The sequence below is a fragment of the Capra hircus genome, chromosome 8, assembly GCF_001704415.2.
Source record: "Capra hircus breed San Clemente chromosome 8, ASM170441v1, whole genome shotgun sequence".
In the NCBI taxonomy this organism is placed as follows: Eukaryota; Metazoa; Chordata; class Mammalia; order Artiodactyla; family Bovidae; genus Capra; species Capra hircus.
The window spans coordinates 99,848,751-99,875,300 of record NC_030815.1 but is presented as its reverse complement, the minus strand read 5'-3'; the positions used below and the strand labels follow the sequence as shown (position 1 = coordinate 99,875,300).

The window sequence follows — 26,550 nt, the reverse complement described above, 5'->3', positions numbered from 1 at the left end:
ATGTGCCAGGCATTAAAATGTAATAGCAATAAACTATTTCTATTTCCAGACATTATGGCCACTTCATACAGCCCTATTTCTTCACCTATAGAAATGGAATGCCCATTATATTTACTTGAGGATTTATGGCAAGGTTAAATGAAATAAGCACATAAAATGATACATATTTAAACATTTTATAAATCTGTATTTTGTGTTAAAACTGGGCCTCCGTGGTGGTTTAGCAGTAAAGAGCCTACCTGTAATGCAGGAGACATGGGTTCAATTCCTGGGTCAGGAAGATTCCCTAGAAAAGGAAATGGCAACCAACTCCAATATTCTTGCCTGGATAATCCCGTGGAGAAGAGCCAGGTGGCTACAGTCCATGGGGTTGCAAGAGAGTCAGACAGGATTTGGCGACTAAACGACAACTACCACAAGGTGTTAAAGCCAGATTGACAACGTTTATTTTTATTTAATTGTTTAATTGCTTACAATGTCCACTGCTAGGACTCCACGAACTCCATCTTCAGATAATTCTACTTAAACAGTCGCTGTACAGGGGAGAATGTTTTTTATTAAATTCACAACTGATTTCCTCGGTGTGTATGCCCAGAAGTGGGATTGCTGGGTCATAAGGTAGTTCTATTTGCAATTTTTTAAGGAATCTCCACACTGTTCTCCATAGTGGCTGTACTAGTTTGCATTCCCACCAACAGTGTAGAAGGGTTCCCTTTTCTCCACACCCTCTCCAGCATTTATTGCTTGCAGATTTTTGGATCACAGCCATTCTGACTGGTGTGAAGTGGTACCTCATTGTGGTTTTGATTTGCATTTCTCTAATAATGAGTGATGTTGAGCATCTTTTCATGTGTTTGTTAGCCATCCGTATGTCTTCTTTGGAGAAATGTCTATTTAGTTCTTTGGCCCATTTTTTGATTGGGTCGTTTATTTTTCTGGAATTGAGCTGCAGAAGTTGTTTGTATATTTTTGAGATTAGTTGTTTGTCAGTTGCTTCATTTGCTATTATTTTCTCCCATTCAGAAGGCTGTCTTTTCACCTTGCTTATATTTTCCTTTGTTGTGCAGAAGCTTTTAATTTTAATTAGATCCCATTTGTTCATTTTTGCTTTTATTTCCAGAATTCTGGGAGGTGGATCATAGAGGATCCTGCTGTGATTTATGTCTGAGAGTGTTTTGTCCTATGTTCTCCTCTAGGAGTTTTATAGTTTCTGATCTTACATTTAGATCTTTAATCCATTTTGAGTTTATTTTTGTGTGGCAGTGTTAGAAAGTGATCTAGTTTCATTCTTTTACAAGTGGCTGACCAGTTTTCCCAGCACCACTTGTTAAAGAGATTGTCTTTACTCCATTGTATATTCTTGCCTCCTTTGTCAAAGATAAGGTGTCCATATGTGTGTGGATTTATCTCTGGGCTTTCTATTTTGTTCCATTGATCTATATGTCTGTCTTTGTGCCAGTACCATACTGTCTTGATGATTGTGGCTTTGTAGTAGAGCCTGAAGTCAGGCAAGTTGATTCCTCCAGTTCCATTCTTCTTTCTCAAGATTGCTTTGGCTATTCGAGGTTTTTTGTATTTCCATACAAATCTTGAAATTATTTGTTCTAGTTCTGTGAAAAATGTTGCTGGTAGCTTGATAGGGATTGCATTGAATTTGTAAATTGCTTTGGGTAGTATACTCATTTTCACTATATTGATTCTTCCGATCCATGAACATGGTATATTTCTCCATCTATTAGTGTCCTCTTTGATTTCTTTCATCAGTGTTTTATAGTTTTCTATATATAGGTCTTTAGTTTCTTTAGGTAGATATATTCCTAAGTATTTTATTCTTTTCGTTGCAATGGTGAATGGAATTGTTTCCTTAATTTCTTTTTCTACACACCGAGGAAACCAGAATTGAAAGAGACACATGTACCCCAATGTTCATCGCAGCACTGTTTATAATAGCTAGGACATGGAAACAACCTAGATGTCCATCAGCAGATGAATGGATAAGAAAGCTGTGGTACATATACACAATGGAGTATTACTCAGCCGTAAAAAAGAATTCATTTGAATCAGTTCTGATGAGATGGACGAAACTGGAGCCGATTATACAGAGTGAAGTAAGCCAGAAAGAAAAACACCAATACAGTATACTAACACATATATATGGAATTTAGGAAGATGGCAATGATGACCCTGTATGCAAGACAGGGAGAGAGACACAGATGTGTATAATGGACTTTTGGACTCAGAGGGAGGGAGAGGGTGGGATGATTTGGGAGAATGACATTCTAACATGTATACTATCATGTAAGAATTGAATCGCCAGTCTATGTCTGATGCAGGATACAGCATGCTTGGAGCTGGTGCACGGGGATGACCCAGAGGGATGTTGTGGGGAGGGAGGTGGGAGGGGGGTTCATGTTTGGGAATGCATGTAAGAATTAAAGATTTTAAAATTTAAAAAATAAAAAAAAATAAATAAAAATTAAAAAAAAATTCACAACTGAAAGATAGTCTTATAAAATACAGTCACCAGGTGGCATCTTCTTCCTCTCCCTACTGCCTGTCGCTGTGGTTCACTAACACTGTGATAGATTTTGAAACAAGACCTCATGCCCAGCATGCATGGAAAGTGAAACATTTCCTCCCTCTGCTTCCATTAACTGGGCTTGATTCTTGACATCTCAGAAGGACATTTAGCTAGCACCACTCTCTGCTTTCTTCCTTCTCCTTCCCTCTCCCCTACCTCAAATCCATCCTTTTTACAGCACCTGCTTTAATGCAGGAAGATGGTTGCTGTGAAGGGTGGAGTGGAGGTGGATGTCCCTAATAAAAGTCCCATTGGATAGGCAGGGATTGAAGTTCAGTTTCTTGTTTATCAGTGTGCAGCTAGCGAGAAAAATATGATGTATCCCCCATCCCTTATACCACCAACACACATTGCTTTCTCGCAGAAGTCTTTATGTCATGAGATGAATCCCAGGGCATTTTTCTTAGTCTGGCTATGGTATCATTTCAGTACTTTTAGGTTGCTTCTCAGTCTTAATTTTTGCTTGAGTGAAAGTTTTTTTTTTTTCAATTGAAGTATAATTAATTTACAATGTGTTAATTATTGCTGTTCAGCAAAGTGATTCAGTACATATATAACATACATGCTTTTTAATATTCTTTCCCATTATGGTTTATCATAGGATGCTAAATATACTTCTTTGTGCTAACAGTAAGACCTTGTTGTTTATTCATTATATATATAAAAGCTTACATCTGTTAACCTCAACCTCCCACTCCATACCTCCCCTAACCTCTTGTGTTTTGCTGCAAGTTTTATTTTTGTTTTAGGTTTGAAGGACTCTTCAACAAAAGAAACCACTTGTCACACACATAAACAATTTCAATATTTAGTAGAGGGTTAATTGACTTAGTTTTAATATACAGTCATTAAAAGAAGAGAAATAGAAACAATAGAGAATAGTAACAGCACATATATCAGCAACTGGGCTGACCAACATCCAGATTTAAACAGCACTGGGAAGTCCCTCATTAACAGCAAACTGGAGTCCCAATTGGGAAAAGGTCCCAGGCGGTGTGTTGACCCAACAGGTGAGATTTCAGATTAAAGTTTGGTGGGCTCCTGCTTATAATCCCAGGATGCAGACTGGTTTACGTGCAAAACTTCAGCTCTGCTTTTACTTGAACCTTTTTACAATGCTGTGTGTTTAACCTTGTGAATCATAGCATTTTGTTAGAACCCAGGGGGCTGGCCAGACCTCCAGGGACTCAAGAATTCCAAGACCCACTCCCTTTCTCATCTAAGGTGCTGCCTGACTTGCTATGCTTGCATGTAAGCACGGAATCCAAGCAGTGTCCAGGCAGAGCAGAAGCATATCAAAGGCTTGCTCTCCTGCTTCTGAAGACTTTTCCATTTTAGTTTCCCTAACCCTTGGCAGCTGCCAGTCTGTTCTCTATGCCCATGTTTCTGTTTCATAGGTAAGCTCATTTGTGTCATATTTTGGATTCTACATATAAGTGATATCACATATTTGTCTTTCTCTCTCTGACTTACTTCCTATACTGAAAGTTTATCTTATTTTGTGTCTGTTAATTGTCATATAGGCCAGAGTTTCTGAGCCTCGGCACTCCTGACACGTTGAGCTGAATGGTTGTGGGAGCTATCCCATGCATCATAGGATGTTTAGTTGCATTCCCCACCTCTACACTAGATGCCGGTTGCACTGTCCGCCCCCCCACCCCCCATACACACAGATCTCCAGACATTTCCTGGTCTTTCCTGGTAGTAGGAGTAGGGAATTCAGTGGGGTGCAAAATCACCCTCCAGGAGAATCACTGCTTTAGACCAAAGAGCATAACACACTAGAGAGCTCTGGGGGGCAGTGCCAAGCACACAGAAGTAATCTTGATAACATACAGGCAAGATTTCTCTAAGTCTCCACTCCTTATCACAAGCATAGGTAATGTAGACCTGACTGTTTAGCTCATTGGAAATATACAATGCTAGAGTATGTTGGTCTTATGCTCTTGCCCCTAGGGCATGTGTCAGAATTATCCAGGAAACTTTAAATGCACTTAGATCCACCGCAGAATATCGTTACTTCATCAATACTTTGAATACAAGGCATTTACTAGAATAGTTGATTGGTAATATTATATAATAGGGTCATGAACAAGTACACATTACTATATGACAAATATAATTTTAAAGAACATTTTAATAACTATTTTAGTATAATTGGGTGGGTTTTTTTGGTGCCAAAAAAGACAAAAATTCCAAGAAAAGCTGGGATGAAAAATGTAGAAAAGAAGAATTTTATCAAATGCCCACAGTTGCTCAATTACAAACTTCTGCTAGAGTTGACCACTCCTAAGTACTTCACCATAGTTATAGGTAATATAGCAGGCAGCAAGTGAAGTTACTATCCCCAATTAAAGATCAGAAAATCCTTGCAAAAACTGATTTTTAACTCTTTTCTATAGGAATCTCCGCAATGTTAGGGTAGATTAAGCTTCCCAGAAGTTTCTCGATTTTTCTTTTTGAACTTGGCTGTTTTCCCATTTCATATGACTCAATATTGTAATTGTTTGCTATGTTCACCAAATGTTTCTAGCTTTCTGATTTCTAGAACAATGTTAAGATTGTACTTCACAACCTTTGGAATGATACATGGCCATACATGTTTTTTCGGCAATGAAATGAAACAAGTGATGTGTTTTGGAACAGTGAGTAATTCATTATATCCTCCTTTCTCTCCCATAGCATTTATGAAAGCATGTATTGAAAGGATAGCTGCCATGGCTCCAGGTTTGAGTTTATTATACAGGATCAAATTCAGCTGAATGTAATAGGAAAACTCAAAAGGGGTAGAGAGTCAGTCTGAGAGGAGTATGGTGGTTCTGCTCTGTGAAGTGTGCAGAATCCATGCTCTTTCTGGATTACTACTTACCTGTTGCTTGAATGTGGCCATTATTCTTATGATCCAAACTGGCTGCTAGATGTCTGCTGCCAGGTTCATGTTCCAGGTAGAAAATGGAATAAAGGATGAAAGGAAGAGACAGCAGACAAAGGGAGCAGCTGTCTTTTAAAAGAGGTTTTCTGAAGCTGCCACACAAAACCAGGATTTGTATATCATTGCCCAGAACCTAGCTATATGGCTGCATCCATCTGCAATGGAAGCTGGGATATATAATCTTCATTTTGGATAATTTTGTGCCCAGCAAAAACTCAGGAGCTCTATTTCTCTTCTAGACCCTTCTAGAAGAGATGTACTAGATAGGTGACTAAGAGTCTCTGCCACAGTAAGCATATGCCGTAAGTTAGGGCAATTATAATGGCCCATGCATTCCACTGCTTCCCTGGTAGCTCAGACAGTAAAGAATCTGCCTGTGCAGGAGACCTGGGTTCAGTCCCTGGGTTGGGAAGATCCTCTGGTGGAGGGCATGGCAACCCACTCCAGTATTCTTGCTTGGAGAACCCCCATGGACAGAGAAGCCTGGCAGGCTACAGTCCGTGGGATCGCAAAGAGTCGGACATGACTGAGCAACTAAGCACAGCACATGTCCTCCCTAGTGCTGGGCTAGGGATGGGCATATAACCCATGCATGCTTCAGTGACATCTGTCTCTAAGGTCATGGTGGTGATTGTTTTTGTTGAATTGTTTTTAACTTGAGCTCCTGGGCAAAAGTCTTTCCTTTCCAGTTCATAAATCTGAAGACACAAACTAAATCTAACATTCTAAGAGAAACAGAAGCAAGAGGAAAATGGAAGACTTAGGTCGTTCTTGATTTCCTTTTCCAAGCTTTTTTTGAGACAAATCCACCCTTGCCCTTTCTCCAGTTTAGTTACTGAGCCAAGCAATCCCTTCTTGTTTACAGTGAGGAGAAGCTGGGTGCCTATTGCTTGCAACCAGAAAGTACTAAAACAATCATCTACCTCTCTGGGTTTTTGTGGGGAACATATGAGTGAGTACACATAGAGGTTGCCATGGTGCCTGGCACATAAAGGTCCTGAAATGTTAGCTCTTAATGATGTATTTGAAATAACGCAGAGTAAATGAAATTTGGACAGACTTTCTCTTTTTCAACAGTCTCAGCTCAAATGAGGTCTTGTTTTTCCTCGGGAAGATCCAGGAAGATTGAGAATTTTTTCTTCTTGCTCCCTATTCCCCATCCTTGCAATCATCCTACGGCTCTATAATTGTTTGCAAAGTCTGTTTTCTCTTCTGATAGCCTTTAAACTTCTGGAAGATTGGAAATGAGTCTTATTCAGCTTTAACACCTCAGTATCTAATATTCTGGCATGGTAGATGGTCAAGAAATATTACTAGAAAAATAAAGATCTCAACAGTATTCATTATCAAATGTGGAAATAATAGCAATCAGCATTTGTAGACTACATGCTATATTCTAAGTGCTAGTCTAAGAACTTTGTATGATATCTTCACAATAACTTCAATATGCTATTATTTAATATTACTCCATTTTACAAATGAGCAAACTGATGTCAAGGTCATACAATGATTGAATGGTGGAGTCAAGATTTCATTCCAGGCAAACAGACTCCAGAGCCCTAAAACTTCAACCATTATATACACTGTGAAGATATTTCATTAAATACAGATGGAATTAAATCAGCTGACATTAGGGACAAAGGAAATTCTGAGATTATTGATTTCCATCATGAAACAGATATGGAAACTGAAGCTAAGACTTGGAAGTGTCTTGGTTCAGGTGATTTATATAATGGCAGAAATGTATCTGCACAAGGCTCCTGACTCCTCACTAGAATTACTTTTGCAAAGTTTACTCCATCTCTTTTGCAAAGTTTACTTCTTCTTTGCACTTGCACTACCCCATTCAGGGTTTTGTTTTGGAAAAAAAATAACTACCCCAGGGTGGCAACCTGTGTAGGTATGTAGTTATGTTAGGTGCCATTTAAAGTCAAGGAGGTAGGCCTCTGTGAGTCTCACCTGTTGAAACAGGCCATGGGCATATAAGAGAGGACTGGAGGATAGAAACTCTTACTCATCATCAGATTTCAGCACAAACTTCACGTCCTCAGTGAAGGCTTCCCTGACCTTTCCAAGATCAAGTCTATCTGCCTGAGATCTTCATAGAATTTAGCATGGTCAGATGTAATTATATACATTATTTATGAAATATGTGGTTAATGGTCATATCACTTGTTACCCTGTAAGTTTCTTGGGGACAAGATCTATGTCAATTTGTGTTCCTCCTTTTATTCCAGGTGTCCTAGCACACAACAGGTGCTCAAAAATATTTGCTAAATGAATGAAGGGGTAACCAAACGGATGAATAAATAAATGCATGCGTGCAGCGCCACAACAGTCATTCTAGGGGCTGCATAGGGGTAGATGCAACCCCTATATATTGTGATCGGAGAGGACCCTCAAGAGGACACACACACCCCACCGATCGGAAAGCCCCACCACAAAAGTCGAATAAAACATCCTCTTGGAGAAGGCTTTGAGGTTTCTCCGGAGAGGGGGAAGAGACACAAAAGGTGAGCAAGCAATTTTCAAAAGATGCTTTCAACTCCCTGGCCAGTCCGTGTGTGTTTTCCTCTACAAAGTGTTTCCAATTACTGTGGCACTCTCGGTATCTGGATCCATCTCCAGTGAATTCCTCTGCGGCTCCTGCCAGACATATGGGATCAATCAGGGCTTCGGCGCTGGTGCGCTTGCTGCGGGAATGTTGACCGCCTGACAGACGCGGGGTTCTGGTGTCATGGAATCTCCGAGAGTCTTTGGCTTGAACCCGGGAGGAGAAGGAGAAGGGGGAGGAGAGAGATAGAGGCAGAGATAGAGGAAGGCGAGGGGAGAGGGAGAGACAGAGGAGGGAGAGAAGGAGGGAAGCGGGAGATTCTTCTTGACTGCCCCCTTGCCTTCAAACATTTTATAGGCTTCGGGGAGAGCGAGGAGGAGGAGGAGGAGTGAGGGGAGAGAAAAGACGGGAGCGAGAGGGGTAGCGAGCGCGCGCCTTCCCTCCCTAATTCTCGGGCTGCCGGAGGAGTCTGGACTGTGTCCCCAGTGTCAGAGGAGAGAGCGCTGAGGCTCGCGGCCCGCGTCCCACGCCCCGCACGCCCCTCGGCGACCCCGGCGCCCGAGCATCTCTCTGCGCTGGGCAGACGCCTGCGCTGCGGGCGGCCGCTCCGTCTCTAGCGCAATGTGGGCGCGCCTGGCCTTTTGTTGCTGGGGTCTGGCGCTGGCTTCAGGCTGGGCGACCTTTCAGCAGCTGTCCCCGTCGCGCAATTTCAGCTTCCGCCTCTTCCCCGAGGCGGCGCCCGGAGCCCCCGGGCGGCTGCCGGAGCCGCCCGCGCCCAGCGAGGACGCGGCGGCCGCGGAGAGCAAAGTGGAGCGGCTGGGCCAGGCGTTCCGGCGACGCGTGCGGCGGCTGCGGGAGCTCAGCGAGCGCCTGGAGCTCGTCTTCCTGGTGGACGAGTCGTCCAGCGTGGGCCAAGCCAACTTCCTCAGCGAGCTCAAGTTCGTCCGCAAGCTGCTGTCCGACTTCCCCGTGGTGCCCACGGCCACGCGTGTGGCCATCGTGACCTTCTCGTCCAAGAACAACGTGGTGCCGCGCGTCGATTACATCTCCTCCCGCCGCGCGCACCAACACAAGTGCGCGCTGCTCAGCCGCGAGATCCCGGCCATCACCTACCGAGGCGGTGGCACCTACACCAAGGGCGCCTTCCAGCAAGCCGCGGTAAGGTGCCCTTCCCACCCACCACCGCCTGCCCGGCTATAAGCCGGGCTCAGCCTCGGGCCAGCCATAGCACCCCAAGTCAAGCGTCCCCATCTCCAAATCAGAATCATACCCATCCTGTTGTGGAAGGGAGGGGGTTCCCTTGAAAGGATGGGTTTTAAAGGCTTAAGGAGATGTCAGGCTCATTAAGTGGTCTTTGAGAACTCTATTAGGAAGGAGTCCTTGAGATGCTGTTCACATTCACTGTCGTGGGAACAAACTATGGGCAAACTGTAACACGTGAGTATGTTTTAGGAAGTGTCACTAAAGGTAAGAGGTGGAGTGACCTGAACATTTCCCCAATTCTCTGGGATGTGACTTTATACTTTCAATATGCACTTCGTTGCTCTGAGTCCTTTACCAGACTTTTAAAAGAAGGAAGTCAGTTTCAGATGCTGGACTTTTACTTTGCCAAAATGTAACTTTTTCTGATTACAGTGTAATGCATATTCATTTGAAGAAAATTTAGAGCCTATAGAGATGTTGGGCACACGATAGCAAGCCAGTGTGTGCGGAATGAATGAAACCAGCGGAGGAAAAGGGGGGAAAACCCTCTAATCTCATCACCCTTAAAAAGCCACTGTTTACATATTGTTGAATATTTGCCCAGTATGCACATCTGCTCATACTTTAAAACAAACTAGTGTCTTGCTGTTTTGTAGCCTACATTTTTCACTTGTTATATCATGAAATGATCTATATCATTATATATCTAATATAATGTAGTTATTATATACTGACCTTACTTGCTAGATTATTATAGTCTATAATCTATTTGACCTGTCATCTGTTGAACAAAAGTTTTGGTAAACACAAATATTTATAGACCCCTTTGATTACTTCCTTAATAAGAATTTCTGAAAGTTGCTTAATTAAGAGATGTGAACATCTGTAAACTACCTGATGCATTTTGTCCAGTTCTGCCTTGGAGGGTTGCCTAGATTTACATTCCCATCAGCAGAGGTCCCCCACCCCCCAACCCCATAGCTCAGTTTGTAAAGAATCTGCCTGCAATGCAGGAGACCCCGGTTGGATTCCTGGGTCTGGAAGATCCCCTGGAGAAGGGATATGCTACCTACCCCAGTTTTGGGGGGCTTCCCTTGTGGCTCAGCTGGTAAAGAATCCGCCCGCAATGCGAGAGACCTGGGTTCGATCCCTGGGTTGGGAAGATTCCCCTGGAGATGGGAAAGGCTTCCCACTCCAGTATTCTGGCCTGGAGAATTCCATGGGCTGTATAGTCCATAGGGTTCCAAAGAGTTGGACACAACTGAATGACTTTCACTTCACTTCAGCAGAGTACCAAAGCAGTAAGTTTGCCACAGGGTCACCAGTAACATGTGCCAATATTTTTAATATCTTTGCCTATTTGGTAGGTGAACAGAGGTATCATTTCAGCAAATTCAGTGGTTTTCATTTTATTGTGGAATGCGTACTTTCTAATACATTTACTGGGCATTTGTATTTTTCCTTTGATGATTACCTGGTCATTGGTTTTGACCATTTTGCAACTATGGTGTATGTTTGTTTGTTGGTTTGATCATTTGTAAAAGCTCTTCATATAGTAAGACTGGTAACTATTTGTATACATGCTGCAGTTGTTTTTTCCAGCTCACTGCCTTTTGCTTTTGTTTATCACAGTGTGGTTAACTGGATGATTTAAATTTGTATATAGTCAAATCTATCAAACTTTGTCTTTAAGATCCTACATTTCCTTATATTCTTAGCATGGCTTTCTCATTTCCCATATCAGAGAAATATTTTCCCATCTCACAGTTTAATCTATCAGGAGCTTATTTTAGTGTATGGTATGACAAAGATGTCTAACTTTATTTTTTAATAGTTAACCAGTTTCCCCAGCATCATGTGTTTACCAGCCGTTCATCCTTTTCCAATTTAATTGAATGCCTCTTTTGTCATACACTTAAAGTTTATGGGTATTTGAGCTTCTCCTGGCCTCCTATGAATTTTTTATTATCCTGGATAATAGGATAGTTCATCTATTATCTATTACTTTTAAGCTTTGCAAAAATGATTTAATTATTATAACTTTACAATCTGTTTAAATACCTGATCATGAGAAGTCTCCATTTTCTTATTTTTTCTCTTTAAGTCAATTCTCATATATTTATTACTTAATATGAAGTTTTAATTCATTGATACATATTCCAAATGAAACCAGCCAAGATTTTGATTTCAATATAGAAAATATAGAATTAACTTGGGAATTACTTATGTTTTATAATTATAGTCCTTCCAAGTCAAGACTATAGTGTGTCCATTTTTAACCAGTTCTTTTCATATCCTTCAATAAAGTTATAGATTTCTACTAATTAAGTTCTGCATATATTTTTCAAATTTAGACTTAAATGTATTCCATTCAATATTGCTATCATGAATAGCATCTTTACAAATTAAATGTTAAACAATTATTTTTTAAAATTAAAAAAATTGTATTGTGGTATAGTTTATTTACAGTGTTGTGTTAATTTCTGCTATACAGCCAAGTGACTCAGTTATACATATATTTTCATATTCTTTTCCATTATGGTTCATCAGAGGATATTGAATATAGTTCCCTATGCTATGTGGTAGGACCTCATTATTAATCCATCCTATATATGCTAGTTTACATTTGCTAATCCCAAACTCCCAGTCCGTCCCTCCCTGACTTCCCTTCCCTGCGGCAAACAGTCTTTTCTTTATATCTGTGAGTCTGTTTCTGTTTCACAGACATGTTCATTTGTGTTGTATTTTAGAGTCCATGTATAAGTGATATCATATGGTAACTGTCTTTCTCTTTCTGACTTACTTCACTCAGTCTGATAATCTCCAGGTCCATCTGTGTTGCTGCAGATGGCGTTATTGCATACATTTTGATGGCTGAGTAATATTCCGTTGTATATATGGACCACATCTTTATCCAGGCATCTGTTGTTGATGTTTAGGTTGTTCCCATGTATTGGTTATTGTGCTGCTATTAACAGAGAGGTGCATGTATTTGTTCAAATTACAGTTTTTCCTGGGTGTATGCCCAGGAGTGGGATTTCTGGCTCTTCTGGCAACTCTGTTTTCAGTTTAAGGAGCCTCCATTCTGTTCTCCATAGCACCTGCATTGATTTACATTCCCACCAGGGGTGTTGGAGGGCTCCCTTTTCTCCGCACCCTCTCCAGCATTTGTTGGGCTGTGCTAAGTCACTTCAGCCATGTCTGACTCTTTGTGACCCTATGGACTGTAGCCCACCAGCCTCCTCTGTCCTTGGGATTCTCCAGGCAAGAATACTGGAGTGGGATTGTTCCCAACCCAGGGATCCAGCCCGCATCTCTCATGTCTCCTGCACTGGTAGGTAGGTTCTTTACCACTAGTGCCACCTACTAGTAGATTTTTTGATAATGGCCATTTGGACTGGAGTGAGGTGTTACCTCATTGTAATTTTGATTTGCATTTCTCTAACAGTTAGTGATGGTGAGTGTCTTATTGTGTGCCTATTGGCCATCTGTATGGCTTTGGAGAAATACCTATTTAGGTCTTTGGCACACTTTTCAACTGGATTGGATTATGTTTTGTTACTGAGTTATATGAGCAGTTAAACACTTATTCTTAATGTAAAGAAACATTGTTGATTTTTTAAACATGACTTCTATATCTAGATTCTTGTTTTCCTCTTTGATTCATTTTTTAAAAACACATTTTACTTATAATAAGTGTTTATCTTAGAAGATAAAATAATCAGAAAAATTTTCTGAAAATACACTTTAATATTTTGGCACATATCCATCTTGATCTTTTTGCAGTTGTCTAGGTAATAGGTATATATTCATACATGTACATATATCGTGTATAAATAATGTTTACCCAAAGAAGAATCATACTGTATATTATCTTTTTTAACTTAACTTTTCCATCATATTTTGCAGTCTTCTTTCCATAATAAGAAATACATTTCTACTTTATCATTTTTCATGGCCACACAGTATTCCATTTCAGGATGTGTGTTAATTTGTATCATGTAATTACCTATTATCATGTATTTAGGCTGTTATAGGCTTTCCTGGTGGCTCAGATGGTAAAGATTCCACCTGTAATGCAGGAGATCCTAGTTTGATCCTTGGGTTAGGAAGATCCCCTGGAGAAGGAAATGGCCACCCACTCCAGTATTCTTGCTTGGAGAATTCCATGGACAGAGAAGCCTGGTGGGCTACAGTCCATGGATTCACTGAGTCAGACACAACTGGGCGACTAAGATACACACAGGCTGTTAAGAGCAACACGGTGAGACCAAATCTTTGCTCATATCTCTAATAATGTCCTTAATACAAATTTCTGAACAGATGCCTGTTTTTAAGGCCTTTGCTGCCTGTGCCAAGTGGCTCTGCAGAAAATGTATACCAAATTATACTCCTACATACAGTGTGTAGGTTCATATCTAGGATACAGCCAGCGCAGGTATCGTTTGAACATGGCCCTCTGATTTATATGTGAAAAATAGAATCTTATTTTTATATTCCCCTTTCTTATTAGTGAGGTTGAACACTTTTTTCATATACTTTTTAAATACACTGGCCATATATAGCTTTTTTGAAAAATTCCTATTAAAAGACTTTGGGATTATTAACCATTTTTTTTTTGAAAGTGGTTCTTTTTCTTAGCGACTTGCAAATACTCTTTAAATTTTAATGATATTAACCTTTCTGGCCCCAAGTCTGCGGCAGGTATTTTTTCTCTGTGTTTCACTTGCCTTTGAATTTTGTTTATGACGACAGCATCTACCATTTTATCAGTGTGTTGAATCTACTTTTCATTTGTGTTTTTTCCCCTGTCTTGTGACCTTTGAAAGGCCTCTATGAGAGAAAAGAACTCACTAAAAATGCCCCTTGTATATTGAACTATTAACAGTTGCCCCAGGCAGGCTTCAGTTTTATAGGCTGTTTTCTGCTGGCCTCCACTCCTGGTGGAGAAGAACCTCACAGAACCAGGAAGAACTTGCCATAGACCAGCTCCTCTGTTTGGCTTGGCCAGGTCTGCCCAGGGCCTCTCAGTATTGTTGATCCAAAACAGTTAAATGCATAATGAGTCGAGTACGGACTGCTCTCCTCAAAACCTACTCTGTCTTCAGCTTTCTCCTTCCAAATACTACATCCTGGCTTGGAAAGTAGAATTGCCAAAGAGGTCCCAGTGCCTTTCTTCAGTCTGGATCCATTTGTAATCCAACAAGCAGGGATTTCTCAAACGTTTGTGTTAACTGAACTTTCCCTTGACATTATTTTCCTTTTCTCATTTTGGTTGGGTTATGAGAAGGTGCAGGAGAAGGTCAGCTGGGCTCAGTTCCTGTCTAACCTGGCAACCTGCATGTCATTATTGTAACTTTGCCAGGCCTCTGATGAGCATGCTTAGGTTTAATTAAATGAGATATTCATGAAGAAATTTGATAAAAGATGATCAGTGTTTAGAAATGGCATTAGAAGAAGTTTCAATGGGAATTTTGGCAAAGGGATCAAAGTCTGTTTTATCACAAGATTAGTTTGAAAATTATAAGCTGTGTGGTTTGATTTGGGAATTGAGACATTTTTTCATGGAGATGAGACAGTTTTTTTAGGTTCCCCTGTGTGCATAGAATGGTAATATTGGAACTGATTGTGGTCTAGCCTTGATGTGAAATTGAAAATCACAGGTACATTTTTGAGGTTTGTCAAACCTCAAAACCCCAGGAAAATGAGTTTTTCAAAACTTTTCCGTTTGAAACTGAATGACCACACAGCTATCCACAGCCACAAACACAGGCAGACAGATATGCAAACACGTAAACATACATATATTGACACACTTGCAAGTACATGGTTACCCTCCCAATTCAGACATCTTATTCCTCTTATATAAAATCTCGAGATGGAGAATTTTATTTACCAACTTGAAATTTGCTGTTATCTGTCAGTACATATGATTGACAAAACAAAAAGGATAATAGTATTGCTTCATTTTTTTATAGGATGTCAGAGTTGTACCACCTAATGAAAGAATATATGCTTGGACACACTTTATTTGAATGGATGAACTGCAATGTAGATATTTTTTCTTGGGGACCACCCCCAACACTTATCAAAGAGTACAGGACAAAAGCAGTGAAATTGGCAGTTAGTACAGATCTTTCCAGAGACACAATCAATAGAATAGGGGAAAGACTTAGCACCTTGAACTTAAAATTACATGAAAGTCTTTTAAAAAATAAACGAAATGCTCTTCAGCTTTTCCTTTCCAAGGGATGACTATTTCAGAACAACCTTTCTCCTTGATTTTTCTCTCCATCATGTATTTATAAATTGCCTTTCCTCAAGTGTGTATTTTTGGGTTGAACCCTTTCTGCATGCAAAACTCTTCAACATCTAAGCATTTCACATTATAATAAAATTAGAGCCCCTCCTTCCACTTCACTTTTGCTATCTGTTATACAAACATAGTATGCAGCTTCCTTTGAAAAAAAGTTCTTTTTTGCTCCAGAGTTCCAGAAATGTGATCCTCTGGTGGGGAATATGCTGCCTCTCCAAAAATCTGTGCTTTAGAGGGACACAAGACTGGGAATAGATAGGCAGAAACTCCTCCTAGCTTCAAGGAAAGGAAATCATCGTTATATGTCCACACTGGTGCGTGTTCATGCCTTTACCTGGGGAGTATTCTGCTCTCAGCCTCATAGGAAAAAAGTGTCTGCTTTTATGTTTCTGATAAAACCTGGAGTTGTGTGAGAGGCCAGTAGATTAGAGCTATTTTATTTTCATACAATGAACCAATACTAGTCTGTGCAGCAGTCTTTCTGATGACCTGAATGCTGAAGGAACAAGGAAGGTGTAGGTTCTCCTTCCCTGTTGGAAAGGGCGGGAAGGAGTCATTCAGTCTGCAATGGATTCAGCTGCTCCAGACTCAGAGACCTTTGATTTAAATGTCGGGAATTGCTCACTGTTGAGGGAGCTAAGTTCTTTTCTGACGCTAGAAAGATGATCTTTCTAAATGGGCTTCCGGTCTCTCTTTGTGCTTCTTAAATTTTTAAACAGTTTTCATATTGCCTTGGTCTTCTATAGGAAGTTCTTTTGTAATCCCATCAGTACATTAGACATGTGAATGAATGCATGAATGAAGCCTCAGTGCTGAGACTGAACCAGACCTCTTATATATTTCCCAGGTAAAGATGGTACTGAAAATCATTTGAGGGAGAGAGAGAGGAAGAGAGGGAGAGGGAGCACGTGCACAAATAATTATCAAATATTGAATTCCAGTTTCTCCTTAGTCTAGTATCTGCATATTTTATTTGTTTTGTTATTCCCAGCATACAGGGCACTGTGAAATGTATTCAGAAGGTGTATCTGTGTTACTGTTAAAGACAGGTCACTATTGGCTACCAGTATTCTATGACGTTTGGTCGAAATGTATCATGAAGATACTTGGTCGATGACTTAATACTTAAACATAGAGGAAGGGTAGACTGCTTTTTCTAGTTCACTTCTGTGGTCAAAAGATAGGAAAGCCTCCCCCAGTGTCCTCGAGGTAAAAATGTGCTAGAGAGGATTTCTCTTAACAATGACCGTGAAGGAGAATTATTAAATGTATTCATTCTTGACCAGATATACCTTTAATTTGTAAAGTGACCTGTAATTTACAAGGCACGTTTATGTTATGATTTTACAGAACTAGTTTTACAGAAAAGACATGGATACGAGGAGAGGTTAGGTAACTAAATGCTACTTACAAGGCTAAGTAAAGGCCAAAGGCAGAGTCAGTCAAGATATCCAATTGGTCATCTGGTCTGTCTCCTCCCCTCACACCACCCCACCCCCCACCCACATCTTACTATATTACCTTTATGTGTTGAGTTGCATCAAAAGCCAGGGGGAAGCAGGGAATTCCATCTCCAGAACATTGAAAGTGTTGCAGTCTAACCCAGAAGACAAAAACTGTGGCTTTAAAGCTATATTCATTCCATGGCTGCTTTTCAATTGGCCTTCAATATGTGTGATATATATGGCCTATGTGTGTATGTGTGTGTATGCATTTGTGTATTTTAAAATATATATGCATATTTAATATATGTTTTAACTTTGGCAGGCATTTTAAAATCAGGAGATAGCATTTTTTAAAAAAAATCTGAGTTTGGAGCTTTACTCTTGACAGACTAGCTGCTGCTGCTGCTAAGTCACTTCAGTCGTGTCCGACTCTGTGCGACCCCATAGACGGCAGCCCACCAGGCTCCCCCATCCCAGGGATTTTCCAGGCAAGAACACTGGAGTGGGTTGCCATTTCCTTCTTCAGTGCATGAAAGTGAAAAGTGAAAGTGAAGTTGCTCAGTCATATCTGATTCTTAGTGACCCCATGGACTGCAGCCCACCAGGCTCCTCCCTCCGCAGGATTTTCCAGGCAAGAGTACTGGAGTAGGGTGCCATTGCCTGCTCTTGACAGACTAGAATATGTAACAATTCTGGGTGTGATTTCTCACAACTAATCAGCACCTGGCACTTGGGCTTCCCTGGTGGTTCACTTGGTGAAGAATCTGCCTGCAAGGCAGGAAATCACCTGCAATGCAAGAGACAGACCTGGGTTCGACCCCTCGGTTGGGAAGATCCCCTGGAGAAGGAATTGGCAACCCACTCCAGTATTCTTGCCTGGGCAATCGCCTGGACAGAGTCTGGCAGGCTATAGTCCATGGGGTCACAAGAGTCGGACATCACTTAGAAACTAACCACCACCACCTGATACTTAAGAATTTCATTTTGTGATCCTTGATTGTGTTCCACACTCTAACACAGACAGATCATTGGCAGACCCTGAGATGGTTTAATCCCTTCTAGTTTGTCTTCTGAACTTGCTTTTTAACCCAATAAATTAGCTAAGATTAAATTTAGCTGGATGTAGTAGAAAACTCTAAAAGTACCACTGGCTTAAACATGATAAACAGTTGGTTCTCTCTCAAATTAAGTTTTGACTAGAAAAGTCAGAGCAAATATGGCAGCTCTCTGTCTTCGGGGATCCAGAGTTTTTACTTTCAGCCCTCTGCTCTATCTTCTCTTGCTTACCTCATGGTCCCAGATGGCTATTGGAGCTCCTACTATCAGGGGCTCATGCCAGACCCCAGAAGGAATAAAGGACAAAGATAGTCACATTGGTCTTTAAGAAGACTGTAGCAATTCACACAATACTTTCACGTAGATCTCATTGGGGGGAACCTGGTCTCAATCCCATCCTTAGCTTTATGGAGTTTTATTACTGAAGAGGAAGGAGAATGTGGATACTGAGGAAGTGATGAGGGGTCTTTACCAAACCAGTGTGTCAGGAAGAGTGTGTGTTTGTGTGTGTGTGTGTGTGACCAAAGAAATGTCTGGAAATCCACTTGTTTCTTCCTCAAATGGCCTAACCCAGCTCAAGATGGCAGAGCCAAACCTTGCCTAACTGCAAAATACCTTTGTTTGTCCTTGTGCTAAAGTCATACTTTTTTTTCTTTAGAAAGAAGCTATCAAAGTTCCTGAGCAATTTGTTTAAATTTTGGCAACAGAAACTGCTTATCTTAGTTTCCCAGAAGCTTCTAAATAACATGGCATTCACCCCCAAATAAAAGATTATACTGAGCATCACGGGGAAACAAATGCATCCCACAAAATATAATCAATATTTTATTGTCGGTTTAGTAAACCCAAATGAATCTTTCTCAGGAAAATGTGGTTCTCCTTTGACTTTTCAGAGGAAGCTGTCAGGTTAAGAGACTTCTACATTAAAAGGAATTTCCTGTTATGTATTATCTCGGTCTTTCCCATAGATTTTTAAGACTGTTCTCTAAATCTCCCCCAGCCGTATGAAGAATGTATTTCTGGCATAGGATCTGCTTACATACAGTAACCTGCTTTAGCTTGGGGGCTAATTGTGGATAGGAAACATTCTCTGAGATGTTGTTGTAGCCCACAAATGTTGTTACAGCGCTTCACTTGAAATGAATGATAGTGGGAAGAAAATGAAATCTGCAGTCCATTAGTAAGTGCATTTTCTTAATCTATTTTGATGAAAAGATTTTTAAAATATTCACCTTCCTTGCTATCTGTCTTTGTCATGAGGTCATTCCAGCAGTTGCCAATTTCTTTGTGTAAAGGGTCAAGCAATAACAATTTTTCGAATTCGGAGCATACTTTCTTCTTAGCTTCAGTGAATGTGAAAGCTATGACCTTGAGGAGAGGGTCTGATAACTAGATATGTTGAGATAGTGACAGCTACCTTGTTTTGTAGCTTGTTTTGCAAATAGATGTCTTTCAAAATTAAGGACAAAACTTCCTATGAGATTAATAGAGAAAAAAACATTTGAAAGAAAGTTCTTAGCAGGGCTTATTATAAGACTGAATCATTTATGGAGTAAAGTAAGTTTATAGAGTAAATGTGCTTAGTCAGTGTGTGTGTGTGTGTGTGTGTGTGTGTGTGTGTGTGTGTGTGTGTGTCTGTGTGTGTCTGTGTCTGTGTCTGTGTCTATCTGTGTGCACGTGCCTGTTCTCAAATCACTCAGTCATGTCCAACTCTGTGACTCGGTGGACTGTAGCCCTCCAGGCTCCTCTGTCCACGGGATTTTCCAGGCAAGAATACTGGAGTGAGTTGCTATTTCCTCTTTCAGGGAATCTTCCCAACCCAGGGATCAAACCCATGTTTCCTGCATCTCCCATATTGGCAGGTGGATTCTTTACCACTTAGCCACCTGGGAAGCCCACTTAGTCATTTACTAAGTAAAATTCAAGTTGGATATTTTTCCAGTTCAAGAGTGGTTATAGAAAATATGTTTTGAGGTACATGAGTTTGATGCACTGTTAATTTCCTCTGAGATGATCCTGGAAGTTTTCATTGTTTAATGTCCATCGTGCTCTACTGGTTATAGGATATCCTGGTTGCTAATGTAAAATACAATTTTATAAAATTTCCAGTGATATTTAAAATGTATGTAATGTGTATACAGTTAGTACATATACTTCTAATTTTCTCAGATATGAACTCTTTCAAATTTCTAGTAGTCCCGTCTCTAAACTTAAGAGCCTCTGTGTTTAACCATACTTCCTTACCTTTATTAGAGTAAGGGTCTCTTCCCTCAGTCAAGGAAGACCTTCTTGAGAACATTTCTTTCCTCTGTCTTCAAGATCTTTCTCTTAATAGCCGTGTTTCTCTTCATGTAGAGCATTCACAATACATCTGTGTATTTAAACATTGGCAGTATGTTTCCAGAGTGATCTGGTAAACTGTCCGTATGTTTGCAGTCTTAAAAGTATGAACAGTAAAACTAAGTTATCACCCATCAAAGAACTAGCTTCTCATAAGAAATCATTCAAGAAACATACAAAGGTTCCTGTAAAAGGCTGTTCATCCCAGCATTGTTTGGAATAGGAATTTAGAAACCATTTGGCTTTGATTTGGGAGGGTTTAATAAATGACCCACCTTTCTTGAATTCTAAGTCAGTCGAATTATAATGCAACAGCTCTAAATCAGTTGAATTATAATACAATCTGGCTGTGATTTGGAAGAGTTTAATAGATGACACCTTTTCCACCTCTGAGTTCTGAATCAGTTGAATTATAATACAGCAGAAGGCTGCTGGAGAATCAAGAATGCCTTCCTCAGCTTAATACAGAATGTGGCTCAGGTGTACAACTCCCTAATACTGAACCTTTAAATTAGATTGACTTGCATCCCCAGAAGCAGGCGCTGCTGGACACATGGAACCTATCTTTATAAAACATAGACAGGCTGCCAAAGGCCAAAGAAAAGGGAAGAGGGAGAGGCTGAGGAAGCCCCCTTCCCAGGGGAAGGGTGAGAATGGGGGTATAGGGGTACCAGAGGGTAACTCTGATGGCTGATGCTACGTCCAGAAACTAGAGGCAGAGAAAACCAAGTTCCAAGTTTAACAAAATAAAAACATATTCACAGTGAAATATATTCAATAACATCCTATCTTTGAAGGCTATTTAATGGCCTTGTAAATTGGCCAAATATCATATTAAATGAGCCAAAACTTTCTGTGTGTTTATATGTAAAAGTCCAGTTTCATAAAATAAATGTACTCAATAAAACTGGGAAGAAAAATGTCAAAATATTAACCATAGTTATCAATACGTAATATATTTATTCATTTAAATCGTTTCTTCTGCCTTTGAAAAACTAGTTATAATGAACATGTGTTACTTACGGGGAAGTGACATACCATTGCTCATCTGGACACAGATGATTGAAGACATGCCTTTGGGGCATCTGGAGGTGTAGCCTGAAGCGACTGGTCTCAAGTATAAAAATCCTTTTATTTATTTATTTTTTCAAGTTAATAAACAACTTTTTAATGATTTTTTCCAAGTACTGATTGTTACAACATAGATGTGGTTTATAAAATTAAAAACACAAATTTTACAAATTTTTTGTAGCATTAGATTGTTTTGCTTAAAAATCCTTTTAAATCTCAGCTTTTACCTAAATTGTCATAAGAACTTTATATTCTCTCCCACATTACAGCTCAGATTTAAGAAATAAAAATGATACTTAGGCTGATTATCAGGAAATTGAAGTGAGACAATTCCAATCTTTTTTTTTTTTTTTTTTGGTTAAGCACCAGATGCTGTTGCACCGAACCCATCCGAACTGGAGGATTGTCCTGGGTTGAAAGCACTGACCCTACACATTCTGTTACGCCCTCCAGCTGTCCCCTTTCTCCTTCGTAGTGTCACATTGCCTCTTGAGGATCGAAACTCTCATAAAAATCTGCACACAGATGACAGTGGTTGTCTGGCCGTTTGCTCAGAAGAATTCGGATGGCTGGCCACGATGTGACACAGAGCAGGGTGCAGAGGGTGCAGATGGTGGAAACTGACTCCATCACTTGCTGAGAGGTTAGGGGAACGTGGCCCTCCTTTTGGCTTGTCACACACGGAGAGGGATGCTGACCCACTACCCCGTCAATCCCTCTTACTTTCGCTCATCAAAGACATTCTTGACAGTAACTGAGGCGCTAGCCCACTGTGCTCTCTCTTTGCCTGGCAAAGAAATAAAGCCACTCTTTCCTTCTCCTTCATTGAAAAAAAAAAAAAAAAGACATTCTCAGTGCAGAAAGATGTTCTCTAATCCGTTAATTTCCTCGGAGAAGGAAATGACAACCCACTCCAGTATTCTTACCTAGAGAATTCCATGGATGGAGGAGCCTGGTGGGCTACAGTCCTTGGGGTCGTGGAGAGTCGGACACGACTGAACGGCTAACACACAATCCATTAATATCACCACATGTAAATAAATGCCTCAAAGGACCCATTTTCCATACTCCATTCTTCCCTAGCTCTCAAAGTTCTTCTTTTTTTTTTATCGTGAGTTTTGTCCTATGCAGAAACAGGCAGCCTGTTTGCTTGCTGTTGTTGGGTGTTCAGCCGCATTCAGCTGTGTTAATTGATAGACTGTTTTGCTAATGGCGTCTCTTTCAAGTTGGTCTACACCAATCGAGTTATGTCTGCAAATACAGCCTCATCTTGATTCTGTTTTGTAGGTTTTACCTTTCCAGATGAAACTGTCATTGACTTTGAAAGAAATCAGGAAATTTTTATTTGCTTATCTGTGTTTTTCTCAGTACTTTTTCTAGCCAAGATTTCTCTCTTTTTAGTCACAATTTCCTTTAAAATATGCATGCTTGGCTTTTAAATGTTTCTCCCAAAGTGGTGATTCCAGGCAGATATTGTTGGAAGTTTCTAGCAATAAAGATACCAAAGTTTAGGCTGTTTGTATCTAATGAGTAGTAAAAAGTCTACAAGTACTCATCGGCAACAGGATGTGATATAGGACTTTCTCTGTGGTCTCAGATTTGGCACTGGGACCCATGGTTTAAAGTAACAAGCACTGAACAGTCCACATTTTAAGGAGAGCCACCCACCAGCTGCGAGTGATACAGTTCTCAGAGTTCACAGATGCTCTGCAGGCCTACAGGCTTCCCAGGTGGTGCTAGTGGTAGGGAACCCACCTGCCAGTGCTGGAGATGGAAGAGACGGAGGTTCGATCCCTGGGTTGGGAAGATCCTCAGGAGGAGGGCATGGCAACTCACTCCAGTATTCTTGCCTGGAGAATCCCCTGGACAGAGGAGCCAGGTGGGCTATGGTTCATAGGGTCACAAAGAGTAGGACACGACTGAAGCGAGTTAGGACACACGCATGTGCTGCTGCTGCTAAGTCGCTTCAGTCGTGTCCGACTCTGTGTGATCCCATAGACGGCAGCTCACCAGGCTCCTCCGTCCCTGGGATTCTCCAGGCAAGAACACTGGAGTGGGTTGCCATTTCCTTCTCCAATGTATGAAAGTGAAAAGTGAAAGTGAAGTCACTGAGTCGTGTCCAACTCTCAGCGACCCCATGGACTGCAGCCCACCAGGCTCCTCCGTCCATGGGATTTTCCAGGCAAGAGTACTGGAGTGGGGTGCCGTTGCCTTCTCCACATGTATGTGCAGCCCTACCCAGTCTCCTTCAGCGCCTGCCTAGCACCCTCCTCTAGTTTATACCATCAGAGAGCTGAGAAGTGAAGAACTGACCCAGAAATGGGGCAGGCATTGGAACCTTTGCCTCTGGGGAAAGGACAGCTCCCACTGAAAGGCTGATCACTGCTGGTCCATTTTTTAGTTCTAGATACTTCTACACCGTGTCTCAAAATGTCATACTGTGTAAACTTAAGTCTATAAATTTATTTGCCAAGCTTCAGTATAAAACGTGGTCTTCCAACTAAATTAATTTATCCTGATCTGGGATACTCAGTGTTCCTCTGAGTAATTACATTCCTTTTTTTTTCTTTTTAATATGCCGTTCCAGCTCACAAAAGAAAAACAATCACCCTTAAGACTATTTTAGTAGTTTCTTCAGATAAGAAAACCTCACTTTAGCAATCGGCTCCATGATCATCAGTGCTTAGACAAATCTTTCTTTAAGTACCTTAGGTAATGAACTGGATTCATTTATATTTTCAATGCATAGTTAAGGAACATTGTCAGTGTTCTAAGCATGTATTTATAAGAATCATTTAATTCACTAGAGACTATACTATAGTAATTTTAAAAGTCAACACCTTTGAATGATGATGGGTGTAAATATGACTACAGTCTTTGATTAATCACTTAAATATATACATATGATAAGTCTTCTATGCAAACTCAATTGTAAATCATTTGGGGTCTAATTACAGTTTTGTTAAAGATATGAAACACTTACATGATAACAAGTGAGAAGCTGCTGTATAGCACAGAGAGCTCAGCTCAGAGCTCTGTGATGACCTAGAGAGGTGGGATGGGGGAGCTGGGAGGGGGACTGAAGAGGGAGGGGATAAATATATACATACAGGTAATTCACTTGGTTGCACAGCAGAAACTATACAAAATTATAAAGCAGTTTTATTCCAATGATAAAAAAATAAAGAGATTTGCAAAAAAAAAAAAAATGAAACACCGTAATGGCAATTAATGTAGTTCTTCATACAAATTGAAATACAGAGCAAAACAAAAATATTTTAAAAAAAAAAAGGAAAAAGAAACTTCCAAATGTCATTTATTTAGAATGCTAATAAATGTTACAGTTAAATTTTTTTTTGATATATTTAGGCTAATTTTGCCAAATACAAGACACAGTAAGTTCATGAACTGAGAATCTCCTCTCAACCTCAGCCGTCTTTGAATCTCCCATGCATCAGTGCAGTTGATGTAAAATATGTCTGGCTTTTTGAAAAGTTGGGTTGTTCCTGAAGCCCAGATATTTACAATAGAATGGTTAGATTCTCTGTGTCTTTAGTATATTCTAAACTCCTGCTAAGGGCTTCCCAGGTGGCTCCAATGGTAAAGGACCTGCCTGCCGATGCAGGAGACGCAAGAGACACAGGTTCAATCCCTGGGTTAGGAAAATCCCCTGGAGGAGGGCATGGCAACCCACTCCAGTTTTCTTGCTTGGGGAATCCCATGGACAAAGGAGCCTGGCAAGCTACAGCCCATAGAGTTGCAAAGAGTCAGACACAACTAAAGTGACTTAGTATGCACACATGTACAAGCTCCTGCTAAGCTTTCCTTCATAGTTATTATTGAAATACCTGGTAAAAAGACATCTTTCCTGACAGCTTGGAGTCATAAATAGTGTGTTTCTACTTTCTCAGTTACATGTTTACACTTGAATTCTCTACACCATGTTTCCTAGCATTTGGTGCTTTTTTGGAAGGACAGTTTGACCTGATAAATTTCCAAAGCAGTTGTTCTGCTGGACAGGTCTAGGCGCAGCATTGAATTCTTCCTTTCCCTTGTAGCTCATTTCTTCTATAGTCCATGTCAACATCCATTTCCCCCTGAGACTCACACCCATCTTCCTCCTCAATCCTTTGTCCCCCTGTGGAGGTTGTCCCATTCTGGATGGATTGTAGGTGGCAAGCCAGATTTCAGATGGATCATTTGTAATCTTTCTCCTGGGAACTTGGACTCAGGCACAAAGAACTCTGAGAGAGTAGAACTTTCTTCCCAGTAGGTAGGAAACAGAGGTAAGACGATGCAGGGAGAACCAGAGGAATCCTGTCAGTGTGACAGAAGCTGAAATATGACACAGCAGGGCCCCAGGAGGAAAGAGATGGAAGGTTGGAGAGAGCGGCCACCTCGGTTCCTGTGGCTTGATCATTCTTGGTTCCAGTTCTTCTTAAAGCCCATTTCTTCTCCTTGCTCTTAGGTTTGGAGAGAGGTTTTTATATAATTCCAGTAACCCCCCTGCTTTTCTTAAGCTAACTCAGTGGATATCAAATCTTTATTGACTACCAGGCATGGTTAAAACACCGTTCATCAATTTTTATCTTGAAATAGTCCACATGCCTTTAATTCAAGGGTAACCATTCAGAGATTTTACCGACTTCCATTTGCAAGTGCTTCTCTACAAATAATTTTTGTATCTTTTCCTTATGTAAATAATAGATCAATTAATAGTTTTAGGTGAAACAGAAAAATATAGCTATTATAGTTTTTATCTTTTACTCTTTTTTCATATGTGTATGAGTACATATATAATTATGTAGTGAAAGAATGTTTTTTAAGTTTTATTTTTAAAGCTGCAAATTGAAAATTTTCCCATACAGTAAAATTCTCCAAAAATTGCCTTCCTATTTTATCACAACTGAATTTTTAAGTATTACCAGTCAGTGTCATTTCAGAACTTTGCAGTTAAAACAGTCATCCCATGCATGACTCTTTCTCAACCTTTCTCAGTATTTCCTCACAATTGAATTCTCTTTCATCTGAAAAAAATATAAAATTTTTTAA

General features: G+C 40.4%; 1 protein-coding gene across 1 annotated transcript in view; it reads left to right on the top strand.

Annotated features, from left to right (window-relative positions):
* Positions 7,919–26,550, top strand: part of SVEP1 (sushi, von Willebrand factor type A, EGF and pentraxin domain containing 1) — a 210,261-nt gene continuing 191,629 nt past the window's right edge. Inside the window, 1 exon segment of the mRNA XM_013966263.2 lies at positions 7,919–9,225. Within this exon segment, the coding sequence (XP_013821717.2) occupies positions 8,689–9,225 (537 nt within the window). The 5' untranslated portion in view covers positions 7,919–8,688.